Source organism: Equus przewalskii, chromosome X, assembly GCF_037783145.1.
Source record: "Equus przewalskii isolate Varuska chromosome X, EquPr2, whole genome shotgun sequence".
Taxonomy (NCBI): Eukaryota; Metazoa; Chordata; class Mammalia; order Perissodactyla; family Equidae; genus Equus; species Equus przewalskii.
In genome coordinates this window covers 123,892,026-123,915,817 of record NC_091863.1, presented here as the reverse complement: position 1 = coordinate 123,915,817, position 23,792 = coordinate 123,892,026, and the positions used below count along the sequence as shown (strand labels likewise).

General features: G+C 45.4%; 2 protein-coding genes and 2 non-coding genes across 4 annotated transcripts in view; 1 reads left to right on the top strand and 3 right to left on the bottom strand.

Annotated features, from left to right (window-relative positions):
- Positions 1-9,259, top strand: part of MPP1 (MAGUK p55 scaffold protein 1) — a 31,824-nt gene extending 22,565 nt beyond the window's left edge. The window contains exons 6-12 of the mRNA XM_070604648.1: positions 1,159-1,355; positions 2,542-2,648; positions 4,170-4,250; positions 5,077-5,157; positions 6,810-7,012; positions 7,232-7,306; positions 8,745-9,259. Of these exons, the coding sequence (XP_070460749.1) occupies positions 1,159-1,355; positions 2,542-2,648; positions 4,170-4,250; positions 5,077-5,157; positions 6,810-7,012; positions 7,232-7,306; positions 8,745-8,921 (921 nt within the window). The 3' untranslated portion in view covers positions 8,922-9,259. The remainder of the gene's footprint in view (positions 1-1,158; positions 1,356-2,541; positions 2,649-4,169; positions 4,251-5,076; positions 5,158-6,809; positions 7,013-7,231; positions 7,307-8,744) is intronic.
- A 1,313-nt stretch (positions 9,260-10,572) lies between these two features.
- On the bottom strand, positions 10,573-22,736 carry DKC1 (dyskerin pseudouridine synthase 1). The gene is made up of 15 exons (XM_008509175.2): positions 22,476-22,736; positions 21,662-21,729; positions 21,122-21,208; positions 19,615-19,706; positions 19,211-19,395; positions 18,511-18,575; positions 18,008-18,134; positions 17,648-17,778; positions 17,086-17,229; positions 15,192-15,312; positions 14,219-14,337; positions 13,577-13,680; positions 12,989-13,097; positions 11,894-12,022; positions 10,573-11,473 (listed from the first exon to the last, which is right to left on the bottom strand). Exons 1-15 carry the CDS (start codon positions 22,489-22,491, stop codon positions 11,408-11,410), a joined length of 1,563 nt encoding a protein of 520 aa, XP_008507397.1. The 5' UTR covers positions 22,492-22,736; the 3' UTR covers positions 10,573-11,407.
- Positions 13,178-13,309, bottom strand: LOC139081246 (small nucleolar RNA SNORA56). Its single transcript, XR_011536368.1, has one exon. It is a non-coding gene; the product is annotated as a small nucleolar RNA SNORA56 (small nucleolar RNA).
- On the bottom strand, positions 17,418-17,551 carry LOC139081243 (small nucleolar RNA SNORA36 family). Its single transcript, XR_011536365.1, has one exon. It is a non-coding gene; the product is annotated as a small nucleolar RNA SNORA36 family (small nucleolar RNA).
- Positions 22,737-23,792: the final 1,056 nt, after the last annotated feature.

Genomic DNA, 23,792 nt, shown 5'->3' with positions numbered 1-23,792 from the left:
GCCTTATTTCTTCAAGTAATGAAATAATGTTTGGAAAAATTTACCATAGAAGCCATCAGGGCCTGTATGTATGTGTGTGTTTAGGGGCGGGGTAGGAGGTTTTCAATAACAGGTTCAGATTCTTTAATAGATATATGAGTGTTCATATTTCAATTTCTTGTGCACTTTTGGTAAATTGTGTTTTTCAAGAGATTTGTCAAATGTATTTCTGTGAAATTGTTCATAATGTCTTATAACCTTTTAAACATCTCTAGTCTCTCTACTGATCTCTGCTAGGAGATTGTGTCTTCTCTGTTTTCTTAATCAGCCTTGCTAGGGGGTTCTCAATTTCATGAATCTTTGGAGAACCACTTTTGCCTTCGTTGATCCTCTAAACTTGATTTTCTGTTTCATCTGTTTCTCCTCTTTCTCATTTCTTTCCCTCTTTCTCTGGGTTGGATTTGCACCCCAAATCTTTGTAACAGAGGGAACCAGTATGAAATTCTGATATAGTTTCTCCCAGTCTTTTTTTCTATGTATAAATAGATACTTTTTTTTAACATTTCAAGTATATGGGAGGTATTGTTTTTGTTTAATGATATTCTTATTTAATGTTGTATCAGCAGCATTTTCCAAGGGCATTAAACATTTTTCTACAAATTGATTTTTATAGTCGTGTGGTACTATATTCAGTAGATGGCCATATTTAACTAATTCCCCATTCTTGGAAAATTAGGTTGTTTCCAATATTTCACTCTTATGAATAATGCTGTGGTGAACACACTTACCCATACATCATAACTGACAACTTTTCTGTAGAAGTGGATTGTGGGGTCAAGGGGTATCAACATTTTAAGACTTTGACACATTCCTATTTATTTAACATACTCATAAAAAGATTTTTCAGGGAAACACATGCATTTCAGATAGTAACTGCTTTGTACTCCAGGACAGACAACTTAGACCCAATAACCACAGACATGTGGACCCAGAAAGGCATTTTATGCTTTCTTGTTAGAAGATTCAGGCCTGACCCCTCTACAAACACAGCAGTGACCAGTTCCAGTCACCTCAGCATTCCGACTTCGCTCTGTTCTTGCCTCCCTGTTGTTCACTTGATCCCGACCTGACTTATTTCCAGCAGAACTTTCTACGGACATGTGCTGCCTTCTTTTTCAGATGTTCATGAGAGCGCAGTTTGACTATGATCCCAAGAAGGACAATCTGATCCCTTGCAAAGAGGCAGGACTGAAGTTTGTTACTGGGGACATTATCCAAATCATCAACAAGGATGACAGTAACTGGTGGCAAGGGCGGGTGGAAGGCTCCTCCAAGGAGTCAGCAGGATTGATCCCTTCTCCCGAGCTGCAGGAATGGTGAGCTGCTTTTGTACAGGTGGAATTTGCAGATGGAAGGGACCCAGCCCTGCCACAAATAATCACTTAGCTTCAGCAATCTACCATCTTGTGTAGTAGTTTCTGTTTCTCAACCAAGCTAACCTCTCAGTTTCCCTGGCATGATGGGTTGATATGCTTGACTAGCAGACATTACAGGTAAAGGAGCCTAAATAGCTCTTCATTCATTTGTGGGCCTCTATTTTCCTCAAATGCTTTCCCTGTGCAAGTGACAGCACTGGCGCTGGAGCCCTCCCTGGTCTCCTGCCTCCTAGGCCGATGCCCTTCTGAGAAGATATCTTCTGAGTCCTGTAGAAAACAGTCAAATTTTAAATGTGTCCTTTATGCAAATTAACGGGACATGGAAAAAATAATTCCTGTCCCCAAGTCAGACGGTTCACTGACTGCTTAGTACCATGTGGCCCTAGGAGTGGTAGAACAATCCTCCACACAACACTTCTAAGTGATTCCACATGTAATGCTGGGTTGCAATGAGTATTTCTTTTAAAAAATGACATCAAATAGAAATATTAGAATTTATTTTGTGTAGTAATAGAAGGTATTGGTTTATGAAACTGTTGTTTTAGTTGTATATATGCTGTGTGTGTATGTGTGTTTTATAGGTGTCTATGTGAGTAATACAGGGTTGCAATATACAATGTATTTCTTATATTGATTTTGGGTCTTAAAAGTTCAGAAACCACTGCCCCAGAGAAAGTGAGTAGTTTGTGGGTTGCATTTGGAATCTGCTGAAAGGTACCGGATGCAGACTCCAGGAGACCAGGTTCACCTGTCTGATGGCAGCCTATGATGTGTGATACTCCAAATGGCATGACAGGCACTTTCCAGACATTCTATCCAGCTCCCACAGCTGAAAGAGAAAGAGAGACAGAGAGGCTGAGAGATCAAGAGTGGGGTCTCAGAGAGAGAGAGACACAGAGAGAGTGAGGGGCTGAGATGGGGGAGAGGATGAGTGTGAAAGGGGCAATGGTAGAGACATACAGGGGATGAGTGACTTGGGGAGGGTGTGAGAGAGGAGGCAGATGGGTCTGGAGGGTGAGTGTAGAAGGGAAAGGGGGTTGCCAAGCCCTGTCTCAGCACAGGCGATTGACCCTGGGGCTTTTACACCGAGGATCTGCTGACATCTTTGGTCATCTTTTCCCACTAGGCGAGTGGCGAGTGTGGCTCAGTCAGCTCCAAGCGAAGCCCCAAGCTGCAGCCCTTTTGGGAAGAAGAAGAAGTACAAAGACAAGTACCTGGCCAAGCACAGCTCGAGTAAGCTTCCTGGCCTCCTCTCTGCCATTTATTCTTGTTTTCTTTTGTTACATCGTCTTCCCAGGCTCACTGCCACTGGAGATGTCTCATCACTTTCACTCTCTCTCTAGTCTCTGGGGTTGCTCAGATCTTGCAGTTGGTCATGCTGATGGCACTGACACACTGAGAAGGGTCTGGAAGGCTGTTCATTTGGTTACCTGAGGGGTGAGGGTTATGAGCAGGTGTGAGCAGGCCACTAGTCTTCCTTTACATGTACTGATGGTACTGATGGTACTGATGATGATGACTAGCATGTTTTCCTAAGAACTAATTCTGGCTTTGTTTTTTACCTACCATGGTTGGAAATATACTAAAATTATAAATGGGATCAAGTAGATTGTAGATAATCAATAATAATCTACCACTAAGCTATCATTTATTAAATGCCTCCATCCTGCTGTGAGCATTCTAGATAAAGACAGGAGCATGAGCAAATCACGGAACCTGAAATCGCCTGGCGTGTCGGGAGCCCACATGGAAGTAGACGTGGCTGGAGTATTGATTGGGGGGGGTGCAAGAACGCATGCCAGAGAGAGAGGCCAGGGCCACGGCCTGAGGAGCCTCGTCCGCCCTCTGTAGTGTCTCTGTGGAGTCAGTGAAGGGTTTCAAGCAGGGGAATAATGGGATCAGCTTTTCATTTGCATCTGTCTCTTTGGTATCAATGAAGAAAGAGGCACACTGTGGGAGGCAGAAGGGGTAGAGTGTCAGTACAAGACCTGGGTTTCCATCTTGAGCAGCTGGGTCGGTGATGGCGGCACTGTTCCTGAGATAAGGGCCATTTTAGGCAGTACGGGGAAGTGACAGAGATAGTGTTGGAATTGCCGAGTTCTCAGTGTCTGGAGTCAAGGGGGTCATCAGGTCACTGAAACTGTGGAGAAGACAGAGAGTGAAAGGAAGAGGAGAGTGTGGGGTCCAAAAAATTAGAGTCTGACTGACCAATAGAGCCATGTTGAGTTCAAATGGAGGAGTTGGGAAAGCCAAGAAACAGACCGAAAGGAACTGTCTGTGATCCTGAAGCAGCTTATTCTGATGTTCTAGTTCATCACGATTCTTTATCAGTACCTCCTGTAGCTGTCCTTGACAGTGTGCTAGCATGGACGTTTGGTTGCAGCCATCATCATCCCTTGGTAAGAGTAGATTAAGTTTAGTTTGCCCGCAAAGATCGGCTCTGAGGCATGGAGTGGGGTTGTTAAGGGTCCCTTTGCTTCCCTGGCTCCTGCAGCCTATTACCTGCCAGAGTTCTCCTTTCAAAACCTAAGTGGGATCATGTCACTCCCTTGCATAAAACTCCCTCATCACAGTCTAAAGTCCTTCCTCCACAACCTCCTGGCCTCGGCTGCCTTCACTCCCTGCTTATTAGGATGCAGCCAGGTTGGTGGGGTTTCACTTCTTTTCCCGCCTGGCTCTTTCCCACGTCACGGCCTGGACCACTGTTCTCCCCAGCTCTGGAAATGAACATTGCTTGGTTTTCTTTGTCTCTAGTTTTTGACCAGTTGGATGTTGTTTCCTATGAGGAAGTTGTCCGGCTCCCTGCCTTCAAGAGGAAGACCCTGGTGCTGATCGGTATCTTGTCATTGCTTTGCTCGTTTAAGTACATTTCTATCCTTATTTTCCTGCCTGTTTCATATAACCTCCCTCCCTCCAAAAAAAAAGGCAGTGAGGAAGAAAAGAAAAAAAATGAGGTCTTCTCTTGGGTTCTCCATATAGAGCAGATTAAAGAATTTTCTGAGTCCTTACCATACAAGGGAAATTAAACCTTACAAGATTTTCAGCAACTGATTCTTTTAGGTCAGCTTTGGTGCTGGCAGATCCTAAACTGGGTTTTGTTCTTTGTCCATCTGTTTGGCAGTAGGAGTGTTCTAGTCCTATGCTGTTTTTTTTTTTTAAGTACACATGTTAGAGTGCTGTTAAATAACATGGGAGGCCCTGAAAAGTATTTTAGTCATCCACATGATCCCTGGCCTTGAAGTGGAATGAGTCCTTGTCCCAATCCCAGGTCCATGACCTTGCCTCCAGTGGGTGGCTCACCTCCCTGTCTTTAAAGTTAAAACATTAGTTGGTTAGATGATCTGTTTGAGGGTTCTGGTGAAATTTCCAGCAAAAACACTGGCTTAAATTCAGTTCCGTTAATTTTGGAGAGCTCAGTAAGGCAAATATCCTTAGAAAATAAACAGAAAACCCCATGCCTTAGCTGTTCTGAGTCCTGACCCTTAGGTCTTAGAAAGAGCTTCTTCCTTGAACTGGGACACAAGGGCCTGAGAGATGAAAACCCATATCCCATTCCTACTCCCATCCCCACCTTTGTCTTTGGCGAAAGAAATAGAAGCCTTCATCAGAATCATGGCAACCCGGTTTCTCTCTTCTCAGCCTTTCTTCTCTCCCTACACAGGAGCCAGTGGGGTGGGCCGCAGCCATGTTAAGAACGCCCTGCTCAGCCAGAACCCGGAGAAGTTCGCATACCCTGTCCCGTGTAAGTAGCTCTGGGGGCCTCAGAGGGCAAGTGAGATACCATAGGAATCTTTTTCTTGTGATTTTACTTTTAAGTGTTTGATTATAAAAATAAAACAATTTGGAAAGATGTAAATTTGTGCTTATAATCGCTCCAAATAACAAAGTAACTAGGTTGTTTTCTTATAGTTCTCTTCTGTGCTGTTTGTCTACATAACAGAAGCCGTAGTAAACATTTTTATCCTGCTTTTAAAAGTTAAAGTAATATGTTATTAAAAACTTATATTACTTTTTTCATTGCACTTTATATTTTAAAGATTTTCTCATGTGCCTAAATCACTTCGAGAATTCTCTTCCATTCCACTGAGTGGCTGTACTGTAATTTCCTCAGGTCTCTCACTATTATTTGATGTCTAGGCTGCCTCTAATTTTCATGAAATGTTTTTTAAATCAAAGCAGTGTTCAGAAAAGGCATAGTCTCAGCAGCAGTCCCTTTAGATAGGAGGGAAGTTGGATAACGTCCATCCCCAGCAGTGGATCTGTGTAGTATGATTGTATATGTTCCTGGGAAGAGATACTGCTGATCAAAGTCAAAAACCGATTCTAAACCTGATGTTAGTACTTTTTGGTTCCTTGCTTCTCCATTTTTCCTTTAGGGACATAGTGAGACACTGGAGGCAGAAAGCAGATGCCCCTTGGTTGAGGAGTGAGTGAAGTCTGGAAGTAGAAATAACCCGTACAGGCTCGTTCATCATCAATAAGTTTGAATGAGAAGGGAGATAGAAAAAGAGGGTGAGAGGTCAAAGAAGAGTCATTGTTTAGTAAGATGGAAAGAAAGAGATGTGTGTATGGCTGTGGATGGAGGAGAAGGAGCCCACTGAGAGAGACAAGCAGATGATGTGGAAAACAAGGGAGGTGTTCAGTGAAGGTGGAAAGCAGGAGAGGTCTATGGGGGAGGGGTGGGGAGGATTGTTTCTCAATATCTGGGGCATATTGTACTCAGAGGACAATTTATATGAGGAATAGCAAACGTTGTGACTTAAGGACATAAGTTTAAACCAAACCAAAGGATTCTTCCCAAGCTATGAAAAGGAAACTTTAAATATACTTCCAAGAAATCCTGACTATAGCCCATAGATCTGTTTTAAACATATTTCCAGGGACCAGCCCTGTGGCCTAGTGGTTAAGTTCAATGTGCTTCACTTCAGCAGCCCAGGTTTGGTTCCTGGGCGCAGACCTATACCACTTCTCGGTGGCCATGCTGTGGCAGCAACCCACATACAAAATAGAGGAACTGGCACAGATGTTAGCTCAAGGACAATCTTCTTCAGCAAAACAAACGAACAAAATTTCCTACTGTCATTTCTCCATTTCTGAGCTTCAGTAATCCTGGTGTTGGTGGTTGAGAGATGTAACTTCATATAGGGAAAATGATGATGGGAATATTCTACGTTGGGCTTTGCTTCTTTAAAGTTAAACGTGTTCTGGATGGACAGCAGATTTCCTGGTCTGCATCATCATCTATCATCAGCCATTCAGGATCCCATGGGAGAAACCCCTCTATTAAACTCTGCACCAATGGCAGTTAGGCTTTCAGTACAGACACCGTGGTCTAAGCCCTTAGGAGATGGCCAGGACCCCGAGTTTGTCAGGGATTTGGTTTCTTGTGCACAGATACAACACGGCCACCGAAGAAGAGTGAGGAAGATGGGAAGGAGTACCACTTCATCTCCACAGAGGAGATGACGAGGAGCATCTCTGCCAATGAGTTCTTGGAGTTTGGCAGCTACCAGGGCAACATGTTTGGCACCAAATTTGAAACAGTGCACCAGATTCATAAGCAGGACAAGATTGCCATCCTTGACATCGAGCCCCAGGTGGGTAGACATTGAAAGGCAGAAGTGGATGATGAAGAGGTGCTCAGGTTTGCTTCATATCCTTTCAGTGGGGTCACCTGGAACAAGAACAGTAGCACTGGAAACAATGGAAATAGGATTGGACTTGGTGAAGCCCAAAGATGCTTATTAGAAGGAATCCAGCATGACAGCTAACTCTTTTTTTTCTCTTTTCTTCTTCCTCCCCTTCCTTTTCTCTAGACCCTGAAGATTGTTCGGACAGCAGAACTTTCACCTTTCATCGTGTTTATTGCACCGACTGACCAGGGCACTCAGGTGGGAAAGAGTGGTTTGTGTGGGGTGGGTGGGGGTTCACTGTCCCAGCCTCTCCAGACTGGGACAGCCATCTATATCATTGGCTGGAGTACTGGCTGGAGCTCAGCTTCAGCTTGTAACCAAATCTCCCATGAGCTTCCTGGCTACTGTTGTCCTCCTTCCTGTAAGGCCGAGAAGCCAAAGGGCATGTGCACATTTGATTCACTCAGCAGAGTTATTAAACCACTAGCTAGGCCAGTGCCCATGCTAGGTAACGGGGACAAAACAAATCAGACATAGTCATTCTAGAAGTGCTCAGGGTCCAGTGGCAGAGATGGACAATTAGACATATCCTGACACTGGTGCCACACAGGCTCAAGTAGGGCAAGCAGGGGGAACTGTGAAGGACAGAGGTAGCACTGAACCCACACTGGGGTGTGGTATGGCTGTGGGGAGAGAGGGAGAGGAAGGAGGCCAGGAATATATTGAAAAGTCTCCCCTTGCTCCCCACTTCCCAGTTGCTCCCTGCTCCACACCCACCCAATGCACACTTTGCAGCACCCTGCTGTCTCACTGAACACAATGGAGATCTTTCCATATCAGTGTGTAGAGCTTCTTCAATCTTAGTAGGTGCATGCTGTCCCATTGCATGTATGTAGCATAATTATTTAGTTTCACCATTCCCTTCTTGATGGCTGTTTGGGTTGTTTTAAAACTTTATTATAAATAATACTGCAATCAATGGCTCTGTACATATGGCATTTCACGTGTGCAAACAAATCTGTAGGCTCCATTCTAGGCAGAATTGCTGGGTGCAAGGATGTGTGCATTGGGAATTCGGAACTCAGAGTGATTATCTGGGAGAGTGCCTGCTTCCTTGTGCCAGGAGCATGTGATCCAGTTTTCTTTTTGGCCAATCTCAGTATGTTTTTGGTGGGTTATTGGCCTTTTTCTTATTGATTTCTAGAAACTCTCTATTAGGGTAATTAGCCCTTTGTGATATCAGTTGCAAATTTTTCCCAATTTGGCATTTCTTTTGGTGTGTATTGCTATGCATTTTTACTTTTATGGAGTTAAATTGTCAGTCTTTCCATGGCCCCTGGTCCTGAAATTGCAGCTCTGGTGGTTGCTGAAATGACTCTCCATGTTCAGAGAGAGAAACTGGGAGATGTTGGTCAAGTCCATGTCATCTTGATGTAGCTACTGGACTTCCAGACAGCTGATTATCTATAATTGTGGTTAGTTTCAGATCCTGAGAATTGCAGTGTTCTTAATTGATTGCCTCTCCACGCCCTACTCTTAACATTCACCAGCAAGGTCTTCAGGGTTTGTCTTTAAGCTGGTGATTCGGAGCTGGGCAATGGTCACAATCGACACCTGCTTAAAACCTGTCCCTGGCCGCTCAGGCTGGGCATGCTGTGGCTTGCTTCATCCGTGGCTCTTTTGCTCTTCTTTGCAGACAGAAGCCCTGCAGCAGCTGCAGAAGGACTCTGAGGCCATCCGCAGCCAGTATGCTCACTACTTTGACCTCTCACTCATCAATAATGGCGTTGATGAAACCCTTAAGAAATTGCAAGAAGCCTTTGACCAGGCATGCACTTCTCCACAGTGGGTGCCTGTCTCCTGGGTTTACTAAGCTTGCAGAATAGGGGAACTACTGTATGCCCCTCTCCAGCATTTGGAACTCCATTCGCCTTGCTGTAAAACAAACAGGGTCACTCCAGCTAGTTTTGTGTCAGCTTCCAGCTCTCTACAACTATCCTAATTAGGCCAGTGGGTGTCAGTCCTGTTCAAGCTCCTGAGGGGCTGGGCTCTGATTTTCCTAACACTGGGCATTTCATTTGTCTTTACCTTGAAGAAAGCATTTTTAACTGCAACTCTCTAAAATGCCAAAATGAAGTCGCTGTGCAATAGGATGATGTCTGCTCTAGGGAAACCCTCAAAAGCAATAAAAACGCTGTATTAAAATGTCAATGATTTTGTAACCGAGTACTTATCTGTGCTACAAGCCTTTGCAAAGGGAAAGGTCTCCTGATTTAAGCCCCTGGAGGATGGGCATCAACACCAGATGCCTCTCCTGGGTTCCTAAGTCTCCCTCAAGCCCGTAACAATCTTAGGAGTCTAGAGATCAGAATAACCCAACCTCTCATGTGTGGTGTCCGTGTGTCAGGTAGGGCATGATCCGGTACATTATGAGTCTCTGTACACATACACACATATGTGTGCCATATAAAAATACCTTGAGAGCAAAGTTCTAAGGGGATTGTCCAATTTCTGCTTCATGGGAAGACTGCTCTGAACTCATCTTTGCTTCCTCGTGCATTGGCCTTGGTTATGACATGCCTATCAAATCTTTCCATTTTTCCTCCTAGCAGCCACTCCTTTTAACTTTCTCTTTATTCTCAAGTCATGGTTTTCAGAGAGCCCACACAACTGGCTGCTCAGATTAAATCAACATGTCTAGAACTCAATACTCCACTCCCTTGTTCACATAACCAAGTCTCACATCAGCCCTGAAGAGCTAAGATGCAGCTGCTAGGATTATAAACACTTGTGCCCTTGAAAATGCCTACTGCAGGTCTCCCGAGGCTGGTGCCCATGTAGAAAGGCAAAGATTGACTTATCCTGAACAGGAACTCACTGCAGACATTCATTTAACTTCCTGCTAAAACTTGCTGGAGGAGTAGGGGGAAAACCCAGCCTCTGGGCTCAGCTGTGCAGCCCATGCTCAGGATCCCGGGCACCAGAGGCAGCTATGAGCCAGCACTGGGGTGCACTCTGCACACCTCCCGAGGCCTCTCCTCACCACAAACTGCTCCTCATATTCTTTCTCAGTTTTTGGTACCAAATTGAAAGCAATCTCACCAAGGCCTTTAGATCCCCCCAGCTTCCTTCTCACCACTCACCCAGTCAGCAGCACAAGCAAAAGCCTCAGTGGGCTCCCACCACTGAGTGTGAGCCAGTAAGTATCTGCAGATACTTGAAGACCTGTCAAGACCTGGCTCTTATGTGTTTCCTGAGGCGGCTTCTAGGCATTCCCCTTTTACCCCCAGGCACCCTCACTGGCATCTCCTGCTAGGCCCACTATGTAACACTTACACCTTTCTCCTCAGTTATTTTGGAGATCACTTAATTTGTGATGATTCCCTTTTTGTTATCTAATCAGTATCTTGAATGAAGATTCCAGAGTATTTGGTCCCATACCAGATGATAGACCCCAAGGTGAATGTTGCAAGACACAGAACTAGAGAAAGAAAACTAACCAAACATAAAGGAAAAACATCATATTTCAAATAGGACATAAAGGTCCCTAGATTTTTAATCAAAATATTTTATACTTTTTGTTCTATTAGTTTGAGATCACCAACAATTAGAAAATCCAACAGAAATGCTTTAAAAACTTAAGTAAACTTTAGTTAAGTAAAAATTACAACCTTCTTCTCCCAGTAATGCATACTGCATCCCTTGAAAGTAAATGAGGGTTAGAATAAGAGAACAGAGGAATAGTTTTTTGGCTTCTGTCACAAATGCAAGTAGCCGGATGGATTTGGGTGCCTGAAGAAGTGCATAAGGGATGGACAGACCAGAGGAGGACTGCAAATAGCTGACAAAATGGAACACTGCGAGTCCTTGCCAGGCCTATATCCAGAAGGGAAATATGGGGTGACAGAGGTGGCTCTGACACCTCAGAGGACACTGAACATGATTGTTATATTTTTACTTGCTCTACACCAGTCCACCGAGCAGACTTAACTTTTACAAACTTTTTAAATGGAGTGGGAAGCAACCTAGGAGAGGACTATGTCAAAATGGCCACCAGGAAACAGCTGCTGATGGTTACTGGGCAGTGCTGGCTCTAAAGGCAAGGCTTCCCAACTCTCCCAAGCAGAAAAGTGGGTGGCATCAAACCTGCCTCCTTCACCCATATCCTTAAAACAGGACAAGATGGGATGACCACACCAGGTAACATCACTGAGGTCTCAGGCAGCAGCTAAGATGTGCTGGATCTCTCCTTTTTCTGGGACCTATGTTCCATTCTCTCAAGAACAAAAAGAACTATGTTTTCTCAACAAGGCTTTAATTTCTCCTCCCAGCTGGACAGAATGCTTAAAGTGGTTTCCACTACTCAGAAAGCATTTCCACTTTTATTTTCTTCTTCTTCTTCTTCTTTTTGGTGATGTCACTGTCCTAAGAGAAAGAGAAAGCAAGCTCACAGCATCTGCTAACAGAACCATTGCTACAGTCCCAAAAGGAAATCAGGGAAGTTCTACCCAATCAACTGAGCCTTTTCAGGATCTGTAAGGATACTCTGGGTTAAGGAAATTTTGCACATTAACACAAGTCCTGAGCTTTTCAGTGCTGCTGCAGCAGGTCTACTTTCACAAATGGGAGCATTCAGTTTCCCAAGGTAGACATCTTCCCCACCCACCATCAACAGAATTCTAACTATGAGCAGTTACTATAAAATGCCAGGGCCTGGCTCTGTCCATCCCACGGAGGCGGGGGAGGACAAAGGCACTCCAGGAACACAGGGCAGTGCCACCTGAGCAACTCCTTCCTCTCCAAGGACTGAGCGAGCCCAAGTATCCTGAAAGTGCTTATACACACCCTGTCTCCCGGCTCGCCAGCACTCTCTAGAGCAGCCTTGGTCTTCTTGTCTTTCTTCTTCTTCTTTTCCTTCTTGATCAACTGTGGAGACACTGGAGATGTCTCATCACTTTCACTCTCTCGCTTCCGCTAAGGCAGAGACAATTGACCAAATGTTAGCTCTTGGGCAAAAACGGATGAGAAAGCTTCAGTAAATCAAAAGGTGGGAGCCACCAGAAAAGATCCTGACTGGATCCAACAAGAAATTTTCTAATTATGAACCCTGACAGAGCCTTGGTTTACAGAGGATTTGAAGTGGTCTCATTCCCAAAGACCAGGAAGCCATCGGCATGGCAGGAGCACCAAAGTAGCAGTGCAGTGCCCGGGGGCTGAAAGGCCCCAAGCAAGCCATTTTGCTCCGGGCCTAACCTCCCTCATGTAACAATCTAGACTACCTGCCCTCTAGGGATGCTCCCCACAAGTCTTCAAGGCAGGCAGGCAAGCCAGGACTTCACATCTCACAGGCCCAAAGCAGGCCAGGAGAAGCTCTTCTCAGATCCCTCGTTTCAGGTCATTCACTGCCACCCAAGGTTTTGGACATGCCATTCTATGCTCTAATGCCAGCGGTTCCCAACCTTAGGAAGTGGAGCTGCCACCACACGCTTTCCTCAGACTTTTGAAACACTAAGCCAGTGCTCTCTAGAGATGTGTCGGCCTCAGGTCATTTTGCTCCCTGGTGAGTTTTGTTCAGCTCCAAGTGTCACAGCCTCTGATTTCAACACACCTGTGCCACCAGTTGACCCAGAGTGAGGGCCAGAATAATATGCAGTGCACCCCTACCCTGTTCGGGTGTTGCTGCCTCACTGAGGTGGGGGCTGAGCCCACACTCCTCCCAGCAGATACAACAGGGAAAGTGATTTGGAGACCGCAGAGGCTAAACAAATACACCTGGGGTACGAGATGATATCACCTCAGTGCACACTGTGCACCGTGGGGGCGGGAAGCCCTGCTGAACTGAGCCAGCACATGCCGCTGGACTGCACATGGTCATGGAGATGAGCAAAGCAGAAACATCTCCCAAAGCGCATTCCAAACTGATCACAGCACACCACTCACCTTTGGGGCTTTCACTGCTTCGGCAACTACCTTTGGAGTTTTTACCACCTCAGCAACTACCTGCGGAGCTTGTGCTGCTTTGGCCACCACCTCTGTCTTTGCAGAATCACTGAAAGAGGGGAGGTAGCAATAGGTTAGATTCATTGAACAGCTTTCCATGGAGGTACTGCTGCCTCCTCAGTTTATCAGTGCTATCCGGCAAGTCTAAAGCCACCATCAAAATACTGACGCTGGACAGAAGAAGAACTCACCACTTGCTGTTGCAGACTGACTCCCTCTAGAGTCCCATGACCCAGACTAGAAAGGGATAACTGTCTGCTGTGCAGGCCCCAGCCCCTAACTGGCCCAGGCAGTCAAGGTGAAGCACCTGCTGCTACCTTAGAACCCCCAAGGCCTCATGAGCCACCAGAGGCTCCTATGGTCCCACATTTAGCAAGTTTCTCCCAAACTAAATCTGTCCCTTCCCCATACCCAAGCTCCAGGACCCTCCTCACTTGTAACTGACGTACTCATCCAGGTGGCCAGCATGCTGTGTCTTCCCCTCTGGGCTCTAAATCCTCCCACCCTCACTACAGTGGACATCCTCACCTGTAGTCGACATACTCCTGTGTCCAGGCAACAGGTGTGCTCTCCGTGGGCTTGCCGTGCTTGTCCAGAAGGCCCTGCTTGATCATCAGCCTCTTTTGACTTGCCTGGTGGAGCATGAGGGTTTCAACATCAGAACAGTGTCAACACATGAAGCAGGTATTATGACTGCACACATACAACAGGAGCAAATATGGGACTTCTCAAAGGTCACAAAGCTTATTATTGTATTAGTGAGAGCCTCTGCAGTGTCACTTTGTGGCACACCTTCCCCACAGGGCCTTTGCACATCCTGTTTCAGCTGCCCTGGACTCTTCCCTCCCCTCTTCACCTCATCAACAACTCATGTTACGTCCTTCGTACTGGCATGGCTCAAGCTAAGATCCCTTACCCAGATCCCCTACCTAGGTCAAGCCCCTCACTGTGGACTCTTGAGTGACAGACACCTCTCTGCACTCTGTGATAAGCCCTCAAGTTGGCTGAAATTCACCATCCCATTGTGTAATGTGAATGATACCCATCTGCTTCCCCTCGTCCAACTGAAATCTGGTCTCAGACGAGCCCGTTTCTACTCACTGTCAATTCTCTAGAGCCCAGGAGACGGCAAGGCTGTGGCAGCAGGGACACACACTCAGTCCCACTTACCTTTGGACCTAAACCCCACTTCCGAGGGTAAGTGTCTCTCTCCATGATCACTCTCTTGATCTTGGCTACTATACCATGATCGCAGGTAGAGATCACTGCTGTGGTCATTAATGCAATAGCTGCAGGCATTGGGAAGAGATAAAAGAATGATCTGAAGGGGAAAGACTCAATAACCCATGAGCCTGAATTCCACTGTTCTATACAACTTTTTAAAACCCATTTAAAACTCTAAGCTCTACTGCCTTGAGGTTTTCTTCTTTGAAATCATGTTAAACTTATCAAGATAAAAAAAATACTGGTATTAATCACACTAATAAAAATCAATGCTTCTTAGATCTTGGGAAACCTCTTAATAAGTGAATCAGAGCTACCCACTTAATGTGCCAAATTTGCACCAGAAATAAAGCATGTCATCAGCATCCCTTTTCTCAGCTGTGAGCAGGCAAGAGAGCCATGGAGGGCTCCATCTCCACAGACAACAGCCAGACCGGAAGGGAACACCTCAACAAGGTACCCTAAAGAGATACCCATCAGGCTTGGGGCTCAAGCCACACACAGGGAACAGCATGCACACCTGCTTTGGGGCCATGGAACATGTGAAGCTTTAAGGGACAATCCAATAGCAGCTAAAGTTTTACAGGTTCACTGCTATAAGCAGACAAGGAAGAGACTAATGGCTGTCCATCTCACTTGCCATGGACATTTATTCCCCTTCATTAATGAGTTCCTCTCTTCCCACTGGAGGGCCAAGCTGCTGAGACATGGCCTCTAAAAGCAGCCAGTGGGACAAAGGGAAACCCCACTTACCTCCTTGCCTGTGCCTGTCTGACACGGCCCTTTGCTGTGACCACTCCCAAAAGACCCCAGGTAACACAATGCTTAGTCCACCTGAGGGGCCAGGACTTTGAGGACTTGCTCTTGGTGAGCCTGGCTGTGATGGTGCAGAAGGGATGAGGGTGACTTCTGCTCTTACCCATGCAGATTGCTTCCCCTTTGGTAGTGATGACCACGATCTCCTGATTGACTTCAATGCCATCCTCGTATCGGAGAACACCTGGAAGCATGATCTTTGCCCCATAGCAGATTGCATTCACCTGCAAGGATGGCATCACCCATGAGAGGCCAAGCCACTGCCCTCCATCCCACGCCCACACCAGAACAAAGGAGGACAAGGGGGAGGGAGCCTGTGAATGCTCTCCCACCTGTGAAATCCCGCTTATGAAGGGACTCAGAATAATAGCGACCACCCACTGTGTGCTAGGGGCTTGGTACATGTGGTCTCAGAAAGGTTAAAGAGGACTTCAAAAATAGCTGCTCTCTGTATGTCCATGGACTTAAAGGTGTTTTCTTCTTAAACCAAGATCCAGCTTTAGTTTTCCTTAATTGCTCTTCTCTATTCCTTATCGTTAAGGGAAAAAGTCTAAGAGAACTAGGAGACCTATTAGATTTATTAGGCTCCCAAAGTAACTTGCAAGCAAGATTACCGAGGCCTGTTGAACCAATTATACACAAATTTTGACATTAAGTTATAGGCAAAGAGGTATAAGTTAAGGCCACCTCTTCCTGAGTTCAATGGCACTCAATGCATCCATCTGCCTTGTCCCATCTTGTCTTCACTCAGAAAGATCTCTTTTGCCGACTATATTTCCACCCTCCCCTTAAATTCACCCAGAAGCCACCAGTTTAACCCCAGCATAAGGAGGGTATATCACATTCATGTTGTTCTATGTGATTAAGTTTTTTCAATCATTTTAGTATACCTCTTTTGTCTTTTAACTTTAACATACAAAACATGCAAACATCTGTGTAATTTAAGATTTGAATATGAATGATCAACCTCAAATTATTAAATGTATACAGAAATTTATACCCTTCAGAACTAATTTTTATTGTTACATATTATTTAACAAAAATTGATTATGCTCTTGGCCACAATTACAATGTTAATTTATAAAAGCCACATTGATCACAATGTCATTAGTAATAACAAGGCTTTTTACAAAATTCTGGACTACTTGGAAAGCAAAACTCATCCATAAATCACTACTAGAGAGGAAACCCAAACTGACACCATTTTACATATTTACTTGCGTCATTAAGACAACTACTCTCGATAATAAGGTTATTTAGTAAATATGCTAAGAAAAGACTCGATAAGCTCAGTGATGTTTAGGTTTCATAGCCTCAAACTAGAATTTAAACAGGATGAAACTTTTCATTGAAATCCCTAAAACAGAAATAACCTCTCTGAAACTCTCTAGTCTCAACCTTTTATCCCTATCAAAACAACCTTTTCTACCAATCATTCAGATAAATCAAGGTTTCTCAGGCACAAGCAGAACTATCAGGTTATAGGAGGGCAAATTTTATGTACCACTGACAGTCTATTTCTTGAACCAAGTTACTTACTATGGGAGAACTCTTAAAGTAAATGTTTAATTAATTTGCCTTAGTTTGAAATGGAATTAGACCTAGCATTAAATTTTCACTTGAACTCAGTATGTGTGGGTTTTGTTTTTCCTGAGGGAGAGTGTCCCTGAGCTAACATCTGTGCCAACCTTCCTATATTTTGTATGTGAGTCGCCACCAAGTGGTGTAGGTCTATGCCTGGGAACTCAACAGGCCGCTGAAGTGGAGTGCGCTGAACTTAACCACTAGGCCACAGAGCCAGCCCCAATGCTTCCATTATTAACCACAAAAGGATCCAGTGCCCAATCTACAAAAGTTGAAAAAAAGAAAATAAACCCAAAGGAAAATATAAGTTCATGACATCATGTTTCACATCTTTAAACAGAATGAAGTTTTCAGAACATGGACCATGTCTCTCATCATTTTGTCCAAACGTAGTCTTGAAACCCAGAACTTACTGCACTGTCTTTCATAACCAGCCGCTTATGAGATGTCAACAGCTTTTCCAAAGGGTAAACAACTCGGCGCAGGTAACTCTCATCCTTGTGGTTGTCGTACAGCCACTGGGCATCAAGCACGTCATGCATCGTCACCATGTGGTCCTGAAAGGCAGCCATGTATGGAAATTATTCAGTGTCACTGTATCTCAGCCCAACAGACCCCAAACTTCCAAAAACTGAATGAATTTAGTCTTGTCTGCTAGTCCAAGCTCATCTGTCTTCAGTCCCTTCAGAATCACCTCTCTTCTGGACCTCTTTAACTGTAGATATATTTAAATCTAAGCAGACACTTTTGTAGGCTGGGAAGTAAATGAATAGAGCAATGCTTTCTATCCAATCATGCCCCCTAGCCCATGTTTCAATGTTCCAAAGTTTAATTAACAGAACAGGGAAGCTACCCTGAACTGAACTCAACGCTTTGGAAATTGCCTTTTCTAGGATGTGAAGCAGGTGGCGTTCCACCAAGGGATGGAAGATATTAAGTACAAGCTCTAATGCTTCTAGCTCCACAATGGTGTACCTTTTCGCTCATGACTCCAGAACGAACTCTCCGAAGTTCCTGCATCTGACCGCCAACTCCCAATAACAAACCAAGGTGCACACACAGCGTCCGAATGTAGGTGCCGGCCTCACAACTCACCCAAAAGATTCCTGATACACACACACAAAAGCAGCACATATTTTCCAAAGTAAACACATCACCAGTTGAGAAACCCAAAGTTATTCTCTGAGCCAGTGAAACTAGAGACAACACACATAGGCCATGACTCTACCATACACTAAGGGCATCCACTTTTAACAACAGAATACAACTCTCGACAATGGATTCCATGTGTGGTCTGCATCAATTCAGTTGCTCACAGGCCTAATCTTGACCCACCTAATCTTCTTTCAGGGTCATACTCAATCATCTTGCTCTCATAGATGGTCCGCACTCGGAGCTGCCTCTTTACTGCAGCAATAAGTGGGGGACGCTGGAATAAGGCACCAGTCAGAGTTTCCAGGGCCTGAGAATAAGCACAAATGAAAATAAAGACTCTCATTAGATGGACTTTTCAATAAGATCAAAGGGAATATCTGGCGAGTTTAAGGACACAAATGAAACACAAAAGGTTTCTTTCAATCATTTAAGATCTAAAATGCCCTTTCAAGTTTTACTTTCTTCAACTACGCTGAGATGGCTCAGGGCCATAGGACCTTCACCTCAGAAGACATGGCTGGAAGTGCCCCTACCATCTGCAGTCACCCATCCAAGATGGCCAGGACAGCCCAGTGAAAAGAGCACGAGAAAGGCCAGCCAGGAAAACCAACCTGTCTCCAGCTGTCCAGGGGCTCAGAGACCCAAGTCGCCAAAAGGTGACCTCCTTACAATTACAGACTTACCCTAGAAAGCTGAGTACCCCCTTCAATAGCATTGTGCAGCCGGACAATTCCCACATACTCTTTGCCTGAAAAATGACAAAAGAGTAGTCAGGTGTGGCCACTGAGTTTTCTGTATTTTTTATATGCTCACATCACTCTCATTTTGTGCAGCAGGGAAAAAGCAAGCAATTTGACCTCCTGTTTCTGTAAAATTTGCAATAAGACAGATTTCATGGTGTGTGGATGTGGGAAAGGAATGAAGACACTGTCTCTCATCAGGTGTTCAACTTTTGACGTGCTGACAGGGACAGTTGGACTACCCAGTGTAGAGCCTGCCTGGAAAAAAATCCTTTCTAAGATCAAGCAGGAAAGTTCTCCCAGATGAGAATGAGGGAAGGGCACTTCAGGCAGAAGCAGCAGTGCGGAGTTAGAGGAGCCTGGAGTGATAAGCCTAGAGCTGGAATCAGACACAGCTTGGCCTCAGTGCCAGGAATAGATCTAGTCAGCCCGATGTGCACAATCCTAGTACCCGGAACTCCAAGAAAGGCACACCCACCAGGATCTGGCAGAGGACAGGAGGTATAAACCAAGAGTACCCCTGCTTAGAATTTTTTTTTTTTTTTTTTACTAATGAAGAAATCACTTCCAAGAGCCAAAATGGAGAAAGGAAAGGAAATGCAGAAAGCCTTCCAATCTCCAAGTAGCCACCTCTTCCACATACCTGCACTCTGTTGTGATTTCACCAAACGAGTGGCTCGTTCTATGCACACAATTAAACAGCCCGTCACCTTGGGATCCAGGGTACCACTGTGTCCCGTCTTCTCCACCCGAAGTATTCGTCGGATCCAGGCTACCACCTCATGGGAGGAGGGGTTGGAGGGCTTGTCAAGATTAATGAAACCTGTCCTAGAATGGAAAAAAAAAAATTAGTATGCCATCAGCTCTGGTCCTCTAATAAAAACTAAATCTGAAGAGCAAAAAAGAAGAGTTCACCATGGGTACAGGTTATGAGATATTTAGGGCAATGTCATTCTAAAATGCCACTAGCTCCTTGAATAACTGATGTGAAAGGGTCATTTTGAAAAGAACATAGGTTTGAACAGTGCTTGCTCCCAACACACCTACCTGATATAGTCCCCAATCTCCCTCTTCAGAGGATTTGAACCACAAGGAAGGGGTGTATAATGTGTCGTCCTTACATTTAGCTTATCAAAATTCTAGAAAGCAATGATACAACACAAAACAAACTTAATAAACCATTAACATACATAAAACAAGAATCTGCACCACCATCAACCATAATATGGTTACCCTTCAACTTCATAAATTTGGATTTTGCTCATTTATTTCCATTATCTGCTGTGACAGATTGTTAAGCCTCCTTACATACTGGAAAAATCACCCATATGGGTAAGAATAACACAAACTTAGCACTCCTCTAGAAAGAGACTTCTTGGGGTACTACAGCACAGACTGGGCTTCACTCTGAGGGCTTATGAATAAGGACTAACTTTGATTTTCTCAGGGACAAAAGATAATCAAATTGAGACTGGCAACAATGTTTCTCAAACAGACCAGCTTGTTCCTGCTCCAGATGCTCCAATCTCTGTTCCTTTTTCACTCTGCTTTCTGAGGCTTGAGGCTCAACACCACTGGTCTGAAACAGCTCCCCTCAAATGAAGCCCATCTTTTCTAGCACCCAGTTTAGTTTTGTCATGGTACTTACAAATAGCAATTATTTTTTAACTGTCTCCCACTCCTAGATTTTAAGTTTCATGAGAGTAGGGACATCATCTACCTGGTTCACTAGCATATCCCCTCGGCTTACAATAGAAAAGCAGATGCTATCTAAATGGCCGACATGTCTGGCAAAGCAGAAACTCAACTGTGTTGAGTTATGTAAGCTGATTTCATTCTTTTACCTCATTCACACACGCTGGTTTATTAAAACACTTCGTCAAGGGGTTTCTCACTAACTTTTTCTACTCTAACTTTTCCTCCTAATTTCATAGTAGGTGCCCATTAAGTCATTTGTGAAACTTGCAATTCATCTAGTTACCAAACTACCCTATTTAAAACACAATACAATAGTTAATAACTTCTACAAGACATGTTAAGGCCAGGCACTGTGGCTAAAGACCTTTCATGGATTACCTCCTGCAGCCCTCAGCTTGCCTTCCTAAGAGAAGACATTATGACCAAACAGCCTCAGAGAGGTTAAACAACTGGCGCAAGGTCACACACTGCCTGACCCAGCCTGGTCTGGCTTCAAAGCCCATGCTCTCAAGCACTAAAGCAGTCCTACTCCAAGTGTGGCCCACAAACTGGTATAGGTCTGTGAGGTGGAGTTAGGTACAGAAACCAAGAAATAATAGTTTATGAACTTTAACAGCAGTTTGACGTTGTTGTGGGATCTTAACTGTATTCTACAACACTGTCAGATGCATTGGAAATGAAAAAAATGATAATGTGGTCCTTCACCTCAGACACTTTCAGGACCAGTGCTTTAGACTATCATCTACCATTTCCTAAGTCAAGGACGCTGGCATTAAGCACTCTTAATCAACTGTTTAACACTTAGAGATAATGTAACAGCCAGACACTGAGCTGGTGCATGATCTTAACCACGTACCTTTAGCAACAGGGGCCACTGAGATGTGTCCAACTGAGCCACTTTGGATTCAGGTTTGATAAGAAATTCTTCAGCATGTTGTATTTCCTTGCACAGGACAGAAACACACTGTTAGACTTCTCACCTGATTTTGAACAATTCCATTACTACCACAGAAGTCTATGCCTTTAAAACAGAAAAAGTGGTCTGTGCTGCTTCCCTGGGACGTCCACAGGAAAAAGAAAAATGAACCAGGAGCTCCAAACAGTAAGGGAAGTACCACCAAGATGGGCACAGCTGTTTAAAGAGAAAGAGGGTTGGTGGGTCTGCAGGTGAGATGATAAAGAGAATTTCAGGGAGAGCAGCTGGTGCGGCCAATACCATTTAGCAAACTACACCTGATAGGAGAGACTCTAGGTTGGCTGGGCTTGTGTGGTTTTACATAACGACCACCCAATTCCAGCCCATTCCTTAGAAATCTTTAGAAACAGTTCTTTTTTGTAATTTGTTATCTAAGTAACGTTTTTTAGTCAAAGCAAAGGAAAATGTATTCCTACTCACTGCTACATCTTCTTCTGGTAATGACTTCCGCTCCTTTTTCTTCTTATGCTTCTTCGGCAAAATAAATACTAAAAAAACAAACACAAGATTTGGAAGTTCTCCCCGAAAATAAAGGCAACAACGTTTAAAACACAAAACGAAATCAGGGCAGGTAGGAAATGGATGCTTGGTCTAGAATTACTGAAGAAAACAAAATGTGTACGGCCAAATGCGTGGGCTGCGCGGCTCCGGCTCCCACCGCCAACAGCCGCACGTGTCGGCTTCCGTTCCGACTCAGCACGTGGCCCTGGCGGGGCTTAAACATGCTGCAGAAGCGCTCGACCCGCTGGCCTGAAAGTTCCATAAGTGACCGCTCGACTATCCCCGAGGGCTTGTGGCCTCCAGAACTTTCTTGCGACTCGGAGCTCCGCCGGAGGCCCCTCTTCTTCCCCGCTTGTTCCCACCACCCTCTACTCCCTCAGCGCTTGGCGCCGACCGCGGCGTCCGGGCTGGCAGCGGCTCAAATACTACTAGGTCTCCCGCCACCGCGGGGTCGCCGGCACGGCCGACGCCTTTCGACGGCGACAGGGCCCTAAGGGGGCTGTGCTGTCCACGGGAGGTCCGGCCCTCGCGGCACCACATCACCGCGAGGGCCTCTCGCTCTCTTGCCCTCAGTCCTGGAATCAGGGCCCAGAGGCAAGGGCGGCAGGAGGCCCGGCGACTGGAGCTAGCGGAGAGCTCGGGCCCCGACGCCATCCCGCACCACTCCCGGCTCACCGAGCCGGCCCCAGCTCGGGGCACCTGGCCCCACCAACCGCGAGGGAACGACCTTTACCTTCCGCGTCCGCCATATTACCCCGAAGAGCGTGCAAGCCGCGTGGGCCAGAGCCGAGGGAGCGACCACAGACTCCCGCCGCCGTCAGGCCGCGCCGCTAGGACCCGCCCACCTGTGCGCCGCCCTGTGCGTGCCGCGCCGCGGGGCGGAGTGAGGCAGAGCCAGCCTGGGGGTGGGGCGGGCAGAGCTGGAGGCGCGCGCGCGCGCGCACAATCTCATTGGCTGGCTCGGCCCCTGTGTTAGTGCGCCCGCGCGTGCGCTTTGGGCCTCGCCCCGCCCCCCGGCGACTGGGGCTGGGAAGGCATGCGCAGCTGGCCTCCGCGGGTTGTAGCCTGTGGGCGTGACCCTGGCTGCTGTTCACACACCTTAGCTGAGTTTAAGGCAGGCTTGGATACTCAGACACTTGGCCGAGCGCTCTGTTAACGGTAGCTCCTTGCTTCCTCTTCCCCACCCTTGAAGGCTGGTGTCGGATCAGTTCCGATTGAAAAATGAGCACGTTGAAGCACAGAGAGGTTGAAAGCCCCTTTGCTGCTTGCAATGCCCATCCAGCTGGAGCGGTGCCGACCAATGGGAATAGAGTGCGGAGCCACTTGTGGACTTTTACATTTTCCAGCAGCCACGTGGAAAAAAAGTTAGAAAAAGCTGAAAAAGATTTTAATAACGAATTTTATTTAACCCAGCGATCGGAAATATTAACGTTTCAACACATAACCAATATACAACATTATCAATGGGATATTTTACATTCTTTTTTCGTGCCAAGTCTTTCTGGTGTGTGTTATACACTTACAGCACATGTCGCTTTTAACTCCACGAGGGGGCTCCAGGTCAAGAGCTCAATAGACACAGGTAGCTAGCGACGGCAGTATTGGACAGGCGGGAAGTAGCAGCTCTTGGTTCAAGCCCTCTTCCCTTCTGTCTTTCGGGTTCTTCTCGCTCCTCTCTCTCAAGCTGGGCTCTTAACCTAGCCTCTGTGGACTTGATTGATCGCTAGTTATTTAATTCTCTATTGTGATTTTAAATGGAATCTCTTCCAATGAGTTTACTTCTGCAATCCAAAGGTTAGAAATTTTTCAGTTTTATTTTACTGTGGCTTAAAATAGATGATAGGTTTTTTCCTCACTTAACTTTTATTCTATCTAGAATTTGTTTTGGTGTATGCTAAGGTAATACTAATGATGACCTAAATTGACTTTTTGTAGATAACTCAAATCCCCAGTATCATCCAATCCATCTGTAGTTCATTACTTCCCCCATTATTTTATAATACTTCATTGGTACATATTTGGCTGAATAAGTTTGAGGTATTCATCAATA

Bases quoted from the DNA above. Each gene is read 5' to 3' on its own strand.
- DKC1 (XM_008509175.2), bottom strand. The intron at 21,209-21,661 runs GTGAGTAGGAAT...GTCCTGTGCAAG, and splicing joins TACCAGAAGAAGATGTAGCA to GAAATACAACATGCTGAAGA. The intron at 12,023-12,988 runs GTGAGTGGTGTG...TCTCTGCCTTAG, and splicing joins AAGCAGTGAAAGCCCCAAAG to CGGAAGCGAGAGAGTGAAAG.